The sequence below is a fragment of the Colius striatus genome, chromosome 3, assembly GCF_028858725.1.
Source record: "Colius striatus isolate bColStr4 chromosome 3, bColStr4.1.hap1, whole genome shotgun sequence".
Classification (NCBI taxonomy): Eukaryota; Metazoa; Chordata; class Aves; order Coliiformes; family Coliidae; genus Colius; species Colius striatus.
The window spans coordinates 71574512-71589406 of NC_084761.1; the positions used below are offsets into that span (position 1 = coordinate 71574512).

At 37.3% G+C, this 14895-nt stretch overlaps 1 protein-coding gene across 3 annotated transcripts in view; it reads right to left on the minus strand.

The window, feature by feature from the left end:
• SLAIN2 (SLAIN motif family member 2) overlaps positions 1–14895 on the minus strand; it is a 32186-nt gene that overhangs the window by 12554 nt on the left and 4737 nt on the right. For all 3 annotated transcript variants that reach the window (XM_061993265.1, XM_061993266.1, XM_061993267.1), the window contains exons 2-6: positions 9848–9996; positions 6067–6231; positions 4492–4653; positions 2990–3349; positions 1568–1705 (exon numbers count right to left, since the gene is read on the minus strand). In XM_061993265.1, coding sequence (XP_061849249.1) covers positions 1568–1705; positions 2990–3349; positions 4492–4653; positions 6067–6231; positions 9848–9996 — 974 coding nt within the window. The remainder of the gene's footprint in view (positions 1–1567; positions 1706–2989; positions 3350–4491; positions 4654–6066; positions 6232–9847; positions 9997–14895) is intronic.

Sequence of the window (14895 nt, forward strand, 5' to 3'; positions counted from 1 at the left end):
TGGCTCCTGCAATGAAGTAACTCACTAAATATTGAATATTGGGACTTGTGCTGCCTGACCTTTCCATAAAGTTTCACTGTGAATATCTTTTATACTGGAAATGGAGCTGCTCTGTGCTCTTCCCTTCCCAGTTCACTCAAAAAAAGAATAAAAATCAAATAACATCTGTACAGATTTTTACTATTTTTTCCTTCATTCTCTTTCAAGTCTTCTTGTCACAAAATACCACAGTTGTAGAGCTTCTGTCCAGCTGCTCCAAGTGCTTTATAGTTTGATAAGCCTGCCTAACAGGTAAGTCTTACATCTGAACTACACACAAGCCCTTTCAGCTGTAAAGCCCACCTTTTGAGGGTTTGTGAATAGTGGAAGAAGGGGGCAAGACGAAAGGGTATTATCTGAACAATAGCAATGTCACACTAATTTCTTTGGCTGCAGTATCACACATTTAGGACTGAGTGCCTGTGTCCCCCCACGTCTGGTCTGAGCCAATACAAAGATAGAAATCTTGCATTCTTTGCCATGCTCTGTATTCCTTATTCTGTATTTAACTGTACTTGGCTGCATTAACACACTCTTTTGAAAGCACCATTTACCAGAGCAACTAGGTATGTCAGTATGTCTTTACTGTTCAATGGGTTAAAACCCCCAAATTAGTTCCATCCCCAAGTATTATCTTATATTTCCTGTCAAATAGTTAGATTAGTGATGAACTTTTATCATGGAACTTTCATAGTTCAAAGCTCTATACATAATAACATTCATAATGTGTTCTTGCCTTGAAAATGTCACACACCCTTATTAGATTCTGAAACTGGTTTTAAAATAAAATAGTCAGGGGACACCTAAGAAACAAGAACTGTCAATATTGACACAGTGAAGCACTGAATATTTAATAGTTTCGGCTTCTTTAAGGTCACCATTTTCAAGAGACTTGTGAGATTAGCAGCATTCTCCTATCAGCAGTTCATTTTTGGACAAACTAGCAGCCACTAGCCCAGCAATGGGTTGAATTGATGTAGGTTCATCCAATCCTTTTCTAAGAAGGAACTCACACTTAAAAAAGTAAATAATATCTGCAACTGAATATATAATTTCCAGGTGGAAAAAAAAAATAAAAAAGAAACTGCAAACAAGGGTTGTGTGAATGTTTTCAGATCAGGTGTCACTAGTTTAAAAGAGGAATACATATTATCTTGGTAGGTATTTTCATAGCCTAGTAAGTTTTTGTAGTCTGAAAATAAAATTCAACAGTACAGAACACTAAATCTTCCATAAATGACAGGAACAGTTTCTGAAATGTCCAACTACTGTATTTATTCTCTTTTTAGTTTTACATATACTTTTAGGAAACTGAGTGATACCCCAGTAAGGGATCTGACACTCTTTGAATATAATCAGTACCCGATTTTGTGTGCCAAAAACTAGATTCACACAGGTATGACTAAAATAAATCAAGATTTGCACCTCTAGTGTGGTATGCAATGTTTCTCTTTGCCACAAAATTGAAGGATGGCTGAGCATCAATTAATTTGGAAATATACACTGCAATGTCACTAAGGGTACTTACTGGCTGAGGCTTGAGGTTGAATGCGAGGTATTCCTCCATTTGGCACTTGGAAGTTTGAGTCACTTCTGCTGTTTTTCACAGACTCAGCTTGGATGTTAGATGTCCTGGACAGGTTTGGAAGACTACGCCTTAGCTTTTCTGTGCAAAGTAATACAAAGGTATCACAACATGTAGTCTTTCTGCACTTTACTGGTATGCATTGCTCTACAGTGCAGTTGGTACAGTGTTGAACCTGTCAACCAAATTTCCATCTAACCATTCTAGAGGAAGAAAAAAGAAATCCCAAGCAACTTTTTTTTTGGCTGCTGATGTATCGGCTCTGCACAACTGCACAGAAACCACTGCAAGGGAATTCCTTGGAAGTGTTTCAGAAACAAATGATATCATGCTCTATTTTGATCCCTCTGCTATATGGGATAACAGCTTTTTGTACCTTGCCCCTCATGGGATATTTTTGATATGGCTCATCTGGCATAGATTAAAGAGTTTTCTGTAACTCCAGAAAAGAACACAAAAGGAATTCTCAGCTAAGTCACAATACAATTGATAAGCTTTTGTGGTGTACATTTTCCTATCTACTTAACATTTCCATATCATCTCTATTGCAGACATTTTGCATCCAACTTATTTGAAAAGAAAGTGAATTTTCAACATCTAAATGGATATTCTTTCTTAAGATTTTGTGAGATAACATTTCTTAATTTGGGAACTTGCTTGTGAAATTTTAGCCCAGTTAAAGCAGTTTCTGCCAGACTGCTACCAGGAAAAAGTTACTTTCAAGAAGCCAAATCACATCAAGATTACATTATTTTGTTTTACGCTAATATAGTGTAAGTGTGTCAAGTTTACCACAAATTTTGTTTGTTATTACACAGCAGTTTGCATAGCCTTTGAGATACCTAAAATATCCAATACATGCATGACTTACGTACAAGTATATTTAAGACTATGTTCATAGAAATGGTAGGGGTTGGAAGGGACCTCGAAGAGTGCAGTCCAGCACTGCCAGAAGAATGCATTCAGACATCTAACAGGGTTCAAGGATGCACCAATTGCCACGTTGCTCTCATCTGGCCACAGTTACTTTCCCTGCCATTTTTTTCTGACATGTGCAAGGCCTAACCCTACTGGTGAATGTAGCTTCCCTTGGGCTCTCCTTTATTTTGGTGCATTTGCCTGCTAAAGATAGAAGTCAGTCACCACAAAAAGTCACCCAGAGTGCCTGAATGACATCTAAAATAAAGTCTATCAGCTCATCTAACTGTCAGGGTTCCCCGGCAGAACTTAAGCTTTGCTTCCTCTTTCTTCAACAGCTCTGATATTAAACCATGACATTACACAGACATCTAGTTTTAACACCAAAATCCTTTACAGGAACGACACAACTACTTGCATAAGGAGTTGGATACAAGAGATTTTTACCTTCACTTTTGACATTACTAGTCTGCAGATCTGTAGGATGGCCTTGAAGTGAAAGACGAGGTTGCTGTAAACGGCTAATCATGGGCTGGGGTGACACCCTGCTGTATTCTATGCTGCGAGCAGGTGATCGGGAGCGCGGCGAGTTCCTCGGAGACTGTTTTGGTGAAGGCCAGGGCGAGCTCCGAGGTGATGGTGAGAACCTGTTAACAGCAGGGTGCACTGTGTGATGAGTGCCATCTTCTTCATCTTCTAAACTCTGCGCATCGAGCTCCTGGTCGCTGAATGTGCCTCGCCTTGTGGAATTGCAGGAAGAGCCAGAACTACGCCGAGAAGCAGTTGCTGCATACTCTTGCCGGAGGCCTGGCAACAATGACAACATTGTTCACTTGCTTCCAGCCCACAAACAATTCAAACTAGAAGACAGTGCATACAAATAAATATCTACCCAGCTCTCAAACTCAAATTTAGTTCACCTTAACTCTTCTCATTTGAGGCATTAAGTTAATCCCAGATTAGTACCAAAAACGTTATCTACCAGCTGATAATGCCTTGAAATAAGTCAGTGAGCTCATTCCTTTTGCCACTACAGCAATCATCAGTATAGGTACGATGCATATTTGTTCCTTTCCTCTCCCAGTTGTCCCTAGAGTTAATAGACCAGTGGTCTCCAAAGTGGGAGACATGCAAAACAACCCACTGGGCTGCAGGAAGAAAATTTTGGACTACTACTAAAACAGTATTTTAAAAATAACATTTACTTTATCTTATCCTTTTACAATTAATTTTTGTGTACGTAATAGATTAGTAAAGTAGTGGAGGCACATAATTCATTAAAATTATACACGAGGCATTTATTTGTTGTGGGGTTTTTTGCCTGAAGGGTTTTTTGTTGGGCTTGTTTTGTTGTGGGGGTTTTTTAAGGGGTGGGGGGTTGGTTTGTTGGTTTTTACCCAATTTGAGTACACAATAAAAAAGTCTGGAGACCACTTACACAATAGAAATTATTGTCATTTTCTGTAGTCTCAAAGGGACAAAAAGACAAAGTCTCAAATAAACGTATAATAAGAGACATCTACATAGGTGCTTTTCTTTACTATTCTTTGCTATATTGACTTTACATTCTGGTGATTTAAATCATGTCTGAAGTACTGATGTCAATAAGCCTGGATTACATCAGGAAGGCACCCACTGCCTGAGCAGGCTGCTGGCAGGCAACAGTCCAGGCTAATGACCATTCTTTTAGCATATACTAGAGGCTACAAATTCATACTCTGTAGCATTTCTTTTGTCTACTGTTCCTGAAGAACGCTTTTGCACAGCAACTTCCTTTGGTTATCCTGCAGGCAGAAGTCCTTAGACAGCCTTCTCAGAAGAGCTGTATTTGTACATCCATAGTAGAATCTACACCCCTTTTCAATTCCTGCTGAGCAAGTGCTATTGCAGTTATTCAATTACAAAAATATCAACTGCTCCATTTTGTTTTCAGGATGGAAGAGACTTACTTTCTTCCTGCATTCGTGCTAAAATTTGCACATCTGTGACATCATTTAGTTTGTAATTAGACCCAATAGAGTCTTCATCCATCTCTGATGCACTTAATTCACTATCCAGAGAGGACTGTGGACTTAGTGGAGGATTTCTATCTGCTGAACTTCTAAGATGACCTACAGAAAGAAAATAAAATAATCATAGAATCATACAATGGTAGGGTTGGAAGGGACCTTTAGAGATCATCTAGGAAATGTTAAAAAAAAAGGCAGAAAAAGCAACCAGTAAAAGAACCACCAACCTGAAAACAGATTATGACTGTCACATTGAGTCTAACAGACCATTTGAAACATCTGCATGTGAACACAGGCTGAAAATACAATTTACACAAGCAGACCTTAGCCATTACCTTCTAAAATAACGAAGTTTATAAAAATCACTATAATGGTGGCAAAATAAAACTAATGACATGTGATCTGGTCTACCTATACCAAGTTTTAACTGCTACCAAGTCTGCATAGCTCTTGCAGAAAGAGCAGCTTCTTACTTGTTCCATTTGTACTTTCACTTTCATCTCCACACTACCTTGTAAGACACACGTTTATCTTTCTTGACAACAAGTACTTGCTGCTCCCATGAATACTGATTCAGAGTGGAATGCTTAAAATGCAGTTTATTTCAAAATGCTACCTGTTCTACGTATATACTTTTCTTAAACTGCAACATACCAGAAAAACTCTTAACATTTGCTTTCTGGCTGACATCCCACCGGCAGCTACATTTCATCTCTCTGTCCTGCAGACGGACATAGCATCATTACAAGGGTTAAAACCTGGGTAATAGCTCTGATGAATATACTGCCGTGAAGACTTCTCTTTACAAGTCCACAGTGAATTACAGGTAGTTGAACTGCCAAGGTAATGTTTTTTCATCTTTCCTGCAAGCTAACTTGAGTTAAATGATATATAATAAGCCAACATTCTGAGTACAGATACGCTCCAGGCACCAACTTTTCTGATGCAAAGAAGTGTTTATGGCACAGAATAAAGGCAGAAATCTGTTTTCAGAAGTTAGTGTTTACATTGACGACTGTAAAGCCTCACAGAATGCCATTAATTAAAATACATGCTTCTTCCTTAGGTTATTTTGTTCACATCTCAGAGATACTGATGGATACCTTGCATATGAAATGTTTCCATTAAGTAACAAGGTAGGTTAACTACCAACACCTAATCTCTAAATCCCTACAATGTGACTGCCATCCCAGTCAATTACAAGGCAAATTCTAGAAGCCACTTATGGTGGGATTCCACATAACTAACACCACGTGGTTTGGTCTAACTGCTAATATAATCGGTGATTTTAGGGACATGGAGAAAACATTTTAAATGTATCTCATACCAGAAAGTCTGTAAAAAAAGTTTTTTCCTAAAAAGTTTAAATATTGCACAATGCAAATATCTTACAGAAGACTGAAGTTTTTTGTATCTTTCTTATTCCAGTTCAACACAAATGTACTGTATTTGAGCATGTGTTTTTGAAAGGAAGAAGAGGAAAAAGAAAGGGAGAGACAACATATGCACACTTACCTGAGGTACCTGGAGGTATGAGCTGTTTCACTAAAGCAGATTTCACTGGTGTTGAGGAGGGAGAGTTGAAACCACTGCTGTAGGGGCTACTAGTATTTGGACTATAGGAGCTTGCATAACTGACCGCACTGAAGGGGCTGCTGTACAAACTCTGTCTCTTGAGGGCTGTATGAAAAGAGGAAAGTGACAAATCACACTGAAGGAGACAATGAAAATGAATTCAATACTGTATATCTTCAGTGGGATTTAATTTCTGTACAAGTAAAATAGAACTTTTCAGTTACTGGGAAGTTTGTCAACTGACTTCATGTCCTAGATACAATCACATTGTGGAAGAAGTGGGAGAGGGAGGAAAGATAAGATAGGAACAAATGTTTTCCTTGTAAAGAAACAGATCCAAGATCACTTAACTGATCTCTTCAAGATGTTCAACGTAGGCGTTGGGAAGGAGGAGGGATACAACTCAAGAGACAGTAGTAGCTAAGCTACGCTAGCATCCATCCTATGCACAACTACAGACAAATCAGAGCACACTGTGAAGTTTAGCTCTCCAGAATTCACAGACCTGTCTAGATCACACAATATTTCAAGTGTAACCCCAAGAGTGGCACCACAGAGTAAGCAATACCACCTGCAATATCCCACAAAGCACATACAGAAAAGAAAAATCATTAAGCACAGCAAATGGTACTTTTTCTGTGTTCCATGAACCCACTAGGCACAATAAAGCAAAGTGACTGTAGGATTATTCCCTTCTATATACATCCTGTTCTAATGCTTTGGGATTTTTTATGTCCGTGGGCTTCAACCCCACATACAATCTAAGATCTAAAATAAGGTACCTTTCTCAGCTCTTTATTGTAAATATTTCAATGTTAAAGTACTTTCAGATGAACTTTAACCACTGGTGAACACTTTCAGTACGACACTGCAATTCCCCTAGTTGCCAGAGGTGGGATTTCTGTAGTTACTTTAATGGCTATTTTGTTCAGAAATTTACATTTTTATTTTCATGTAATAGAAAACAGAACTTCAGTGGGGGAAGTGGGAACCAAAAGAAATTTGGTCACTTTTGGTACAATCAGTTCCTTCATGCTGAAAGTATTTTATGCCAAACAGAATTGTACTTAAAAAACCTCCTCAGTTGTTTAATACAAGCAGTGGCATTGTTATCCAGCCTACTAAATTGGATTCAGGTTAAAACCATCTAGAGTTTTAACTGCTTGCACCAGTTAATTTTTAGTAACATCCAAAAAACCCATATCATCCAACCAAACATATGGCAGAATGCAGCACAGAGGCAGAAGCAGCAGAAAGAAAAGTTGACTTCGCAGCAGATTCCTTACACTGCACCTCATGTAAGGATCCTTTCTGGAAGTCTAACCCAGTTAATAGTACTAGAGTTTTAATTAGACTGAAAAGATAGTTACAGAGGACGGAAAGTTTATATTCCAGCTTTCACTGCAAGTATTAAATGATATGCACTGATTTTAGCAATTAGTGAACTAAATTAATTCTAGAGAATATTCTTAAGGTACTTCCAAATTTATTTTCAATGTCAGAAGGGAAACCTCCAGTCTACTGCAAAGCTCAGTTAACAAAACCAGTAATTATAAGCCAGTTGTATTCTGGTTGGCTCTGACGAGTCTTTGTTCTCATGCCAAAAACATTTATGTTTCATCTCTCAATGAAGATGACAGTCAAATCCCTCAAAATATAAGTCTGCACAAGAGTTCTTTATTTCACTCTTACTACAAGGACAAGTATTTCAAAATATTAACCACAAATTAGAAAACAATTGTACTCCTGTCAAAATGGGCTCTTAGTACATGCCAATATTGATACACAAAAAAATGATCACACATTTCTTTAGATGCAAGAAGACAAACTTCTATTACATATAGAAAGTATGCTCTGGTACATGACTACAATTTACATGGTACAGCAGTTTTCTGCCTTCCTCAGCACTGTATTTTTCCTCAGTAAAACCAGCTGAATTTAAACCATTTTTCTGGACTAAAGTCTTTTCCAACAGAGGTTTCTGTAACTTAGGAAAACATTACTATTTTGACAACAACAGAGGTGTGGTCTTTATTAGAAATGTCAGACAACATCAGTAAGACAACTCATTTTAATACTAAAAATGATATTATATTAGATGAACCATTAGCCTGAAGAAGATTACACACTAGCTTTCAAAACAACAGAGAGAAGGGTTAAGGATCAACATTTTAATTCTAAGGTAAATTTTCTTTTATAGCATTCAGGATCAGTGTACCAAATTTTAGTCAACATATGGTAAAATTAGTCTTGAAACTCTCTTTTGCTCAAGCAAATTGGAATAGGAAAATTGGACTGCAGAAAATACATGCTTAGATGGTTCAGAAGATCTACTGTATGAATTAAGTGTAATTTTTTTCCATTGCTAGAGATCTGATATTTCTTTTTGTTACCATTAAGTGAAAAAATTATTCTAGTGGTCCCCATAGTAATTCAAAACAACCATTAGCAAAGTCTATCACCGAGACCAAAGTTAGCTAAACAACAGTTGGTTTTGAACAAGCTCAGTGCACAACTGAAAAGTCAAACTCAGTGTGGAGAGTATGACTATTTGGTTTTGGGTTTTTTTTGTTGCTGGCTATTTTTGGTTTTATTTCTGTTTTTAAACACACAGAGTCACACAGTTCTGCCAGCTACATCGATCATACATTTGATTTCAAGTATTTAAATAAAACACCACCTCAGTGAAAACTGCAATATGACCAAATCTATTATTTTCTAATTCTGTGTAACTATATTTTAAGAAAGGATCTCCTCTAGAAATCCTTCCACCTAATATTTCTCTGTTCCTTTTGTTGCTTTTTGGAAGTGCTTTACTGCTATATGATTTTAAACGGCAATGTGGTTTCCTGCCAACATGAAATGCACTCTTGTACTTTCCACCAGGCATTTGAGGCACGGCTAAGAGATCTTGGCCCCAGAATATACCGAAAGGTCCCTCTAGTCTCAACAGACTTCCAACACCAAATATGACTCACTCTGCAATCACAGATCTGAACTAACTAGAAACAAGGCAGTGTGCATTCTGTGTTCTCAGTAATTGCCCAAAGCAGTGTGAAGCTGAAAGCCACTCCCTTCCTCACTATCACTCAATGGAAAAGATTACTTTATATGAAGAGGAAAACGTGGAGTACAAGAGCGCACTTGAAACTGAGGAACAGCAAAAAGACAGTGGATTAGAAAGACCTAACAACAGCAACTGACAAAAAGAAAATAGATAAGGAAAAAGAAATATTAACAACTGAGACGAAACAGTAACATGAGAGGAAATCAGTATTACCTCCCCACAGTATTCAAGAGCTGCAGCCTCCATTTCCTTAGATGAAATAAAATAGCTCAACTATCAGAAGAGCAAACTCCTTGTTAACATACTGACAAGCACCTAACAACTATGATGGTTTAATACAGGCTTCTATTTTACGTAACTTGAAGGTTTTCCTGTCTTAAGGACATTGTTTTTTCCTGAAAACTTCTGATCAAGTTTTAACTATGCAAGTAGTTAAAATCTGAAATCATAACTTAGTCTAACGCTTCCTTTCATTTTATTCATTTAGTCCAGAAAATTAGTAGAATGAGTTACCATTTGCAAACCATACTGAAAACTTTAGACAGAAGTAATTGCTAGATCTCACCTTCTTCTCCCACAACTACCTATCAGCCAATTCTGACTGTTTAAGACTAAATATGTACAAACCAGTCGTGTCTGCATGCAGGAACTCACCTGACATTGTCTGTTCCAACCTGTGGATCAGGGACTTTTTCGCATTTTCAACGTCAGGACTTGGATAATCCAATACCTGCCTGCACCAAACTAATGGACTGACACATTTTTGCATTGGAGTCAGTTTCTTCTTTGGCGACATATATAACCTTAAAAAGAGATAAAAAATCCATCAAAACAGAAAAAAGCGTGCATGAGATAAGGTATATAGCAAAATATCACATACTATGATATTTTTATATTACATCTACAGCATAATAGTACCAAAATACAAAGAAAGCACAAGTTTTACCTTTACATTAACTGTTTTTAATACAGTACAATACTAATAACATATGGCTACCCAATGGCTTCTGGCAAGAAGCAATGCTTTCATTGCTAGGGATATACTATCATAAGTAATAAAAAAAAAAGTCTTCACTTTTCAGACATGTGAAATATGGGGACAATTTCACTATGTCACACAAATGGAAAAATCAGGACTAATCTTTTCAGAATCATACTGTTGACCATCAACAGCTCCATTTATTTATTTTAACATCAGCACTTTAAAATTGAATAAAGAAGTATTCCAGTTTAAAGGCAGTAGAAACTTAGCTGAAAACTTCTCCTCCATCAACAAGCAGATTAAAAAGTCATAACCAATCACACACTCAAAAGCACCAAACTTGGAAATGTGCTTCTGCAAAAGACAACAGCCAACTACAACTTCTACATCTCTAACTAGAGCTTATGCAAATACAGAAACAGTTAAACAAGTGTTTCTTCTAGGAGTAATGACAGACTCCATACTCCAAGCGAGTACGGTTGTAGGCCATGCTCTGTAACTCAGGAACATTTGACAGCCTAATCAGCCATGCTTCCACACAAACCAGCAAAAATTCTTGTTTCCTTCATGTCAATGACATCAGCAACACAGAAGTTTCTCACAGCTCTGTTACAAGATTATTAGCTGATCCTTCCTCTGTAATTTTAGAACTTGAATATCAAATTCTAGTTTTATAACAGCTTTAATGGATTTTTTTTTAATTACTACCCTTAAGGTCACGTCTTAAAAAAAGCTTCCCAAGAAGCATACTTACAAAACCATCATGAACATCTCACCCAAAACACTTAACACTTTGTAGCATGCTCTGAAACAGTCTTCCCTCTGAAACACTGAAATTAGAAAGCCATGTTTGGAGATGCAGGTGAGAGGATTTTATTACCTGTCATGTTTTCAAACAAAAATGAAGCAAGTAGCCACTGACAAGTGCTAAGTCCACATGGCTTACATTTTGGCCAGCATCATGCTGGTTGTTAAAACTAATTTTATAGAAACCCTGCAACCTTCATAGACACTCTATCCACAAGAAAAGCTAAGAGCTCATTATGTATTCATAGCCCTGAAGATTCTTGGAAACCACAAGAATCACTCGATTTTTACAATTCCATGTAAACAATTACACAAATTGCTGTACTTTCTGTGATTATCTACACGTAATCAAAATTTACTAACACTTCAAATTCACCGTCTGTTTAGCATGTATTTGCCTGTATTCTTTTCTGTCCTACATATGTATGCTTGCACAACAGAAAAAAAGTGTCAAAGGCAGCAATGCCAACTTTTGTGCTATACAGGTTAGACTCACTCCTAGCTCCTTGAATAGTTGACATGCCTTGCTGTGTTTGAGAAGTTCCATGCACATTTGAAGTGTTTACAGTAATACCCAGTATAACAGGCAAGAAATTAAACTGTATGTCCTCTTTGAAAGACACACATAGGTATCTTCTACAAATCTACAAAATGGCACCTGGTACTTTAAGCTCCATTCCTTTCTGCAATTTCCAATTGTTGCATTTGTTTCACAAGTGAATTATTTACAGGATCACAAAGCTCCCATTTTTCCATCTCCTTATCTAACCAAACATATATTGCAGATTCTCCCATCCTTTCCAGTCAACTGTTTTTCCTTTAATGGCCTTTGTTTCACACCTTATATTACAAGAAAAGACAGAACTTTAGAATAGATACATTTCATGCAACTCCATTCCCTCCTGACAAGCAGATGTGTGTCGATGAAGTAAGCAACAGCTCTTTCAGAAGAGTTTCTTGCACATCATGCAATTACAAAGTGCTATAAAGCAGCAATCTTAATTTCCCATCTGACAAAGAAAAGTCAATCTCAAGTTTTCAACCTAACTTAATTCTACTTGTTTTGTCTAATTTGAATAAAAATCCAAAAAGACCAAGGGCAAGACTGAGAATCGATGATCTTATACTTCTTCCTCTCTTGCCAACAGCCAGAAGCGAAAAATAACAGGAAGAATACTATGAAACACATACAAATAACCTCATACAGCTAAGTGATCTTTGTCAAGCTACTGCTTGACCTTAAAGATATAGGTGTTCTTTAGCTGAAGAGCTTTTCAGAAGAGATTAATTCCCATCTGTACTTGTTAATGCATTCTACAGTAACTCAACAGCACCAATTGGCAGCACAGCTACTTCGAGGCTGAAGATTACCAGTATGACTTCATACAGCTTTAAACACTAAATCACTTTCTGAAAACAGGAAGTTGAAAACGATTGAGGAAGCTGACAGCTTACAGTTCTCATCCCTATTACACATGTTAACGTAGCAAAAACCTACACTCCAATTTCTCCACGAGTGAGTAAAAGACTCTACAATATAGTAACAACAGGTCAAGTTAAGAAAAAGAGTATATAAAAAGCTCAAGAGCTTTGATGTATTTTGAAACAGCATTTAGAAGCCAGACACTATGATTCTGCTGCACACTGTAATATTTCCTTTCTTCAGCTGTCACTAGTTAACTATGCCACAGCAGGGCCCATGTGAAGCTTAAAGCAGTCAGGGTTCCACTGACTAGTTCCAGGAAGCAGCAGCAGCATGAAAAGGGCAGTGCTTCTGCAGAAAGACTATTGCCACTACGAGCTCATATGATAATGCCACCCAATGGGGCAAGTAGTAGAATGCTGCTCTGGGACACAGCCGAGTTGGAAAAGGCTCTGGAGAAAGAGCACACAATATTGAGGTAAAAATGGAATAGCCGCATAAGGATTACCTCACCAAAGGAACACCTACCAGTGCATTAAAATGCAAAAGGTTGGCTGCCACAGGCATTAAACCAAAAGCCAAGATTCTAACTGGGAAGAAAGGAAGAATCTTTTTGTTTCAGAATCATTCTACTCCTCAATACAAGAGTGAGGGAAGAATATGCAGATGCATATGAAGTCACAGATCTGAATTAGAAAGAAGATGGCAAGTGGAAGGAACTTGCCTTACAGCTCATTTATTTTAGCTACATTAAGAGAAAACTGGCAGGTACACAGAAGCAATGAAACAAGACAGCAGACAAAACACCATGCAAGCACAAACAGAATCAAGAAAGAAACCTGAAGATGTTAAACAAGCTGTTAAGAAATTTCCCTAAAATACTGGAGGAAAATTCCACAACAAAAAGCTACTGAAAATAAATCAGGAGACAATAATACTGAACAGTTTTAGAAACAGCCAATTTTGAACACAACCATGTCAATCTAAACTCTTTTAGATGAATCTAGATCTTTCAGGACATACTATTTGAAGTAATTTAACTAAGTTAAATTTTGAGATGGATTTTGAATAAACAGCTACAGGTAAAGATCGGAAGAGAATCTCTAGTTATAAAAGAAACAAAAAAAGCGCAAAAGCTAAGTGACATCCCTGCAAATATCTGCCCCACAGATTTCCTTTTTCCTTTCCCCACCCCTGCAAAGTTCCTATCCTGCAGTTGTAACTGAGACACACTGCTCAGCCTGTAATTACTAATTTGTTGGTGTACTTAACTGAATGCTTCTAGTTCTCGGAGATGCATGAGCTACAGCATGCATCCAGGTCTCACAAAGTAAGTTGGATAGTACAAAAATGCTTTGACAATCTCATTAAACCTTTATATTAAAGCAGCACATGTTAACTACATGATGCAACTTTCAGGTAGATTCAGAGACTTGCGAAGTGCAGCAGGGAACACAACTACCTTCCCATCATCAACAATTAAAGATAGTTCTACTCTGGCAGGTTGCTGGAAATTACAGCCATTATTCATTTCCTCCTCTCAAAAGATCATCTTGCAGTTTGAAAATGATGTTGTAGAATGGGAAATGAGGCCTTCAAAAGCTTGTAAGACTCCCGTGACACAGTTATTTAGCTTCCCCAGAACTGTCATACAAATTCTGTACAACTGTCCACAGTTTGAAAAGCTTTTCAGAAGGATTTCTTAGAGCATACATACTCTAACATGGTATTGGTAATACTTTTATAGAACAGAGACAAGTTGAGGTCTGTGCCCTATTAAATGATTTCCAAAATACAAGTCTTCTTAATTACTATGTTTGAGAGTTCTACCAACACCTACAAGAAGTACAGATATGAATCATGCCTGTATCAGACATGATTATGAGGTAATTCCAGGAATACCATTAAGACATTGAAGGAAATTTGTATCGAAGCTTTCATAATATCAGATGTTTAAAAGCCATTAATATCACACAAGAAGTTAGAAATGAGAAAAAGTTCTTCCTATAGTCTTGAAACATGTATTTCACAACAAACAAATCTCTCAAAGACATTAGCCAAATGGAATATTATTTGATGTTATACCAGGGGTTGGTACCTTCTCAAATCCTTAGTTCTATCACATTTTTCTTTTCAAATTAGTGTCCTAGTTTGAGAAGCCATTACCTGAATTGTTTAAAAACAACTTCAAATCAGATTGACATTTAATCTACCACAAAATGAAAAGCAATTTCTCTTTTACTTAGGTCACAGGGCAGGAATTGATCAGAGCCTGTCCAGTTTCCAAGAGGCCTAAACCACATTAATACACTGCCAGTTTAGAAGCTGAAGAGGAAATGCTGCAACGTAATTTCAGCAAGGGGAGTTCATTCAGGTGCAGCTTTATCCTCAAAACACTCACCCTACACTTTACTAGCTCACTGTGGCAAACTTCAGGGTTCCAAAACAAAGTTAGCACTCAAACAAAATTAAGCAATATGAGCTGAAAGA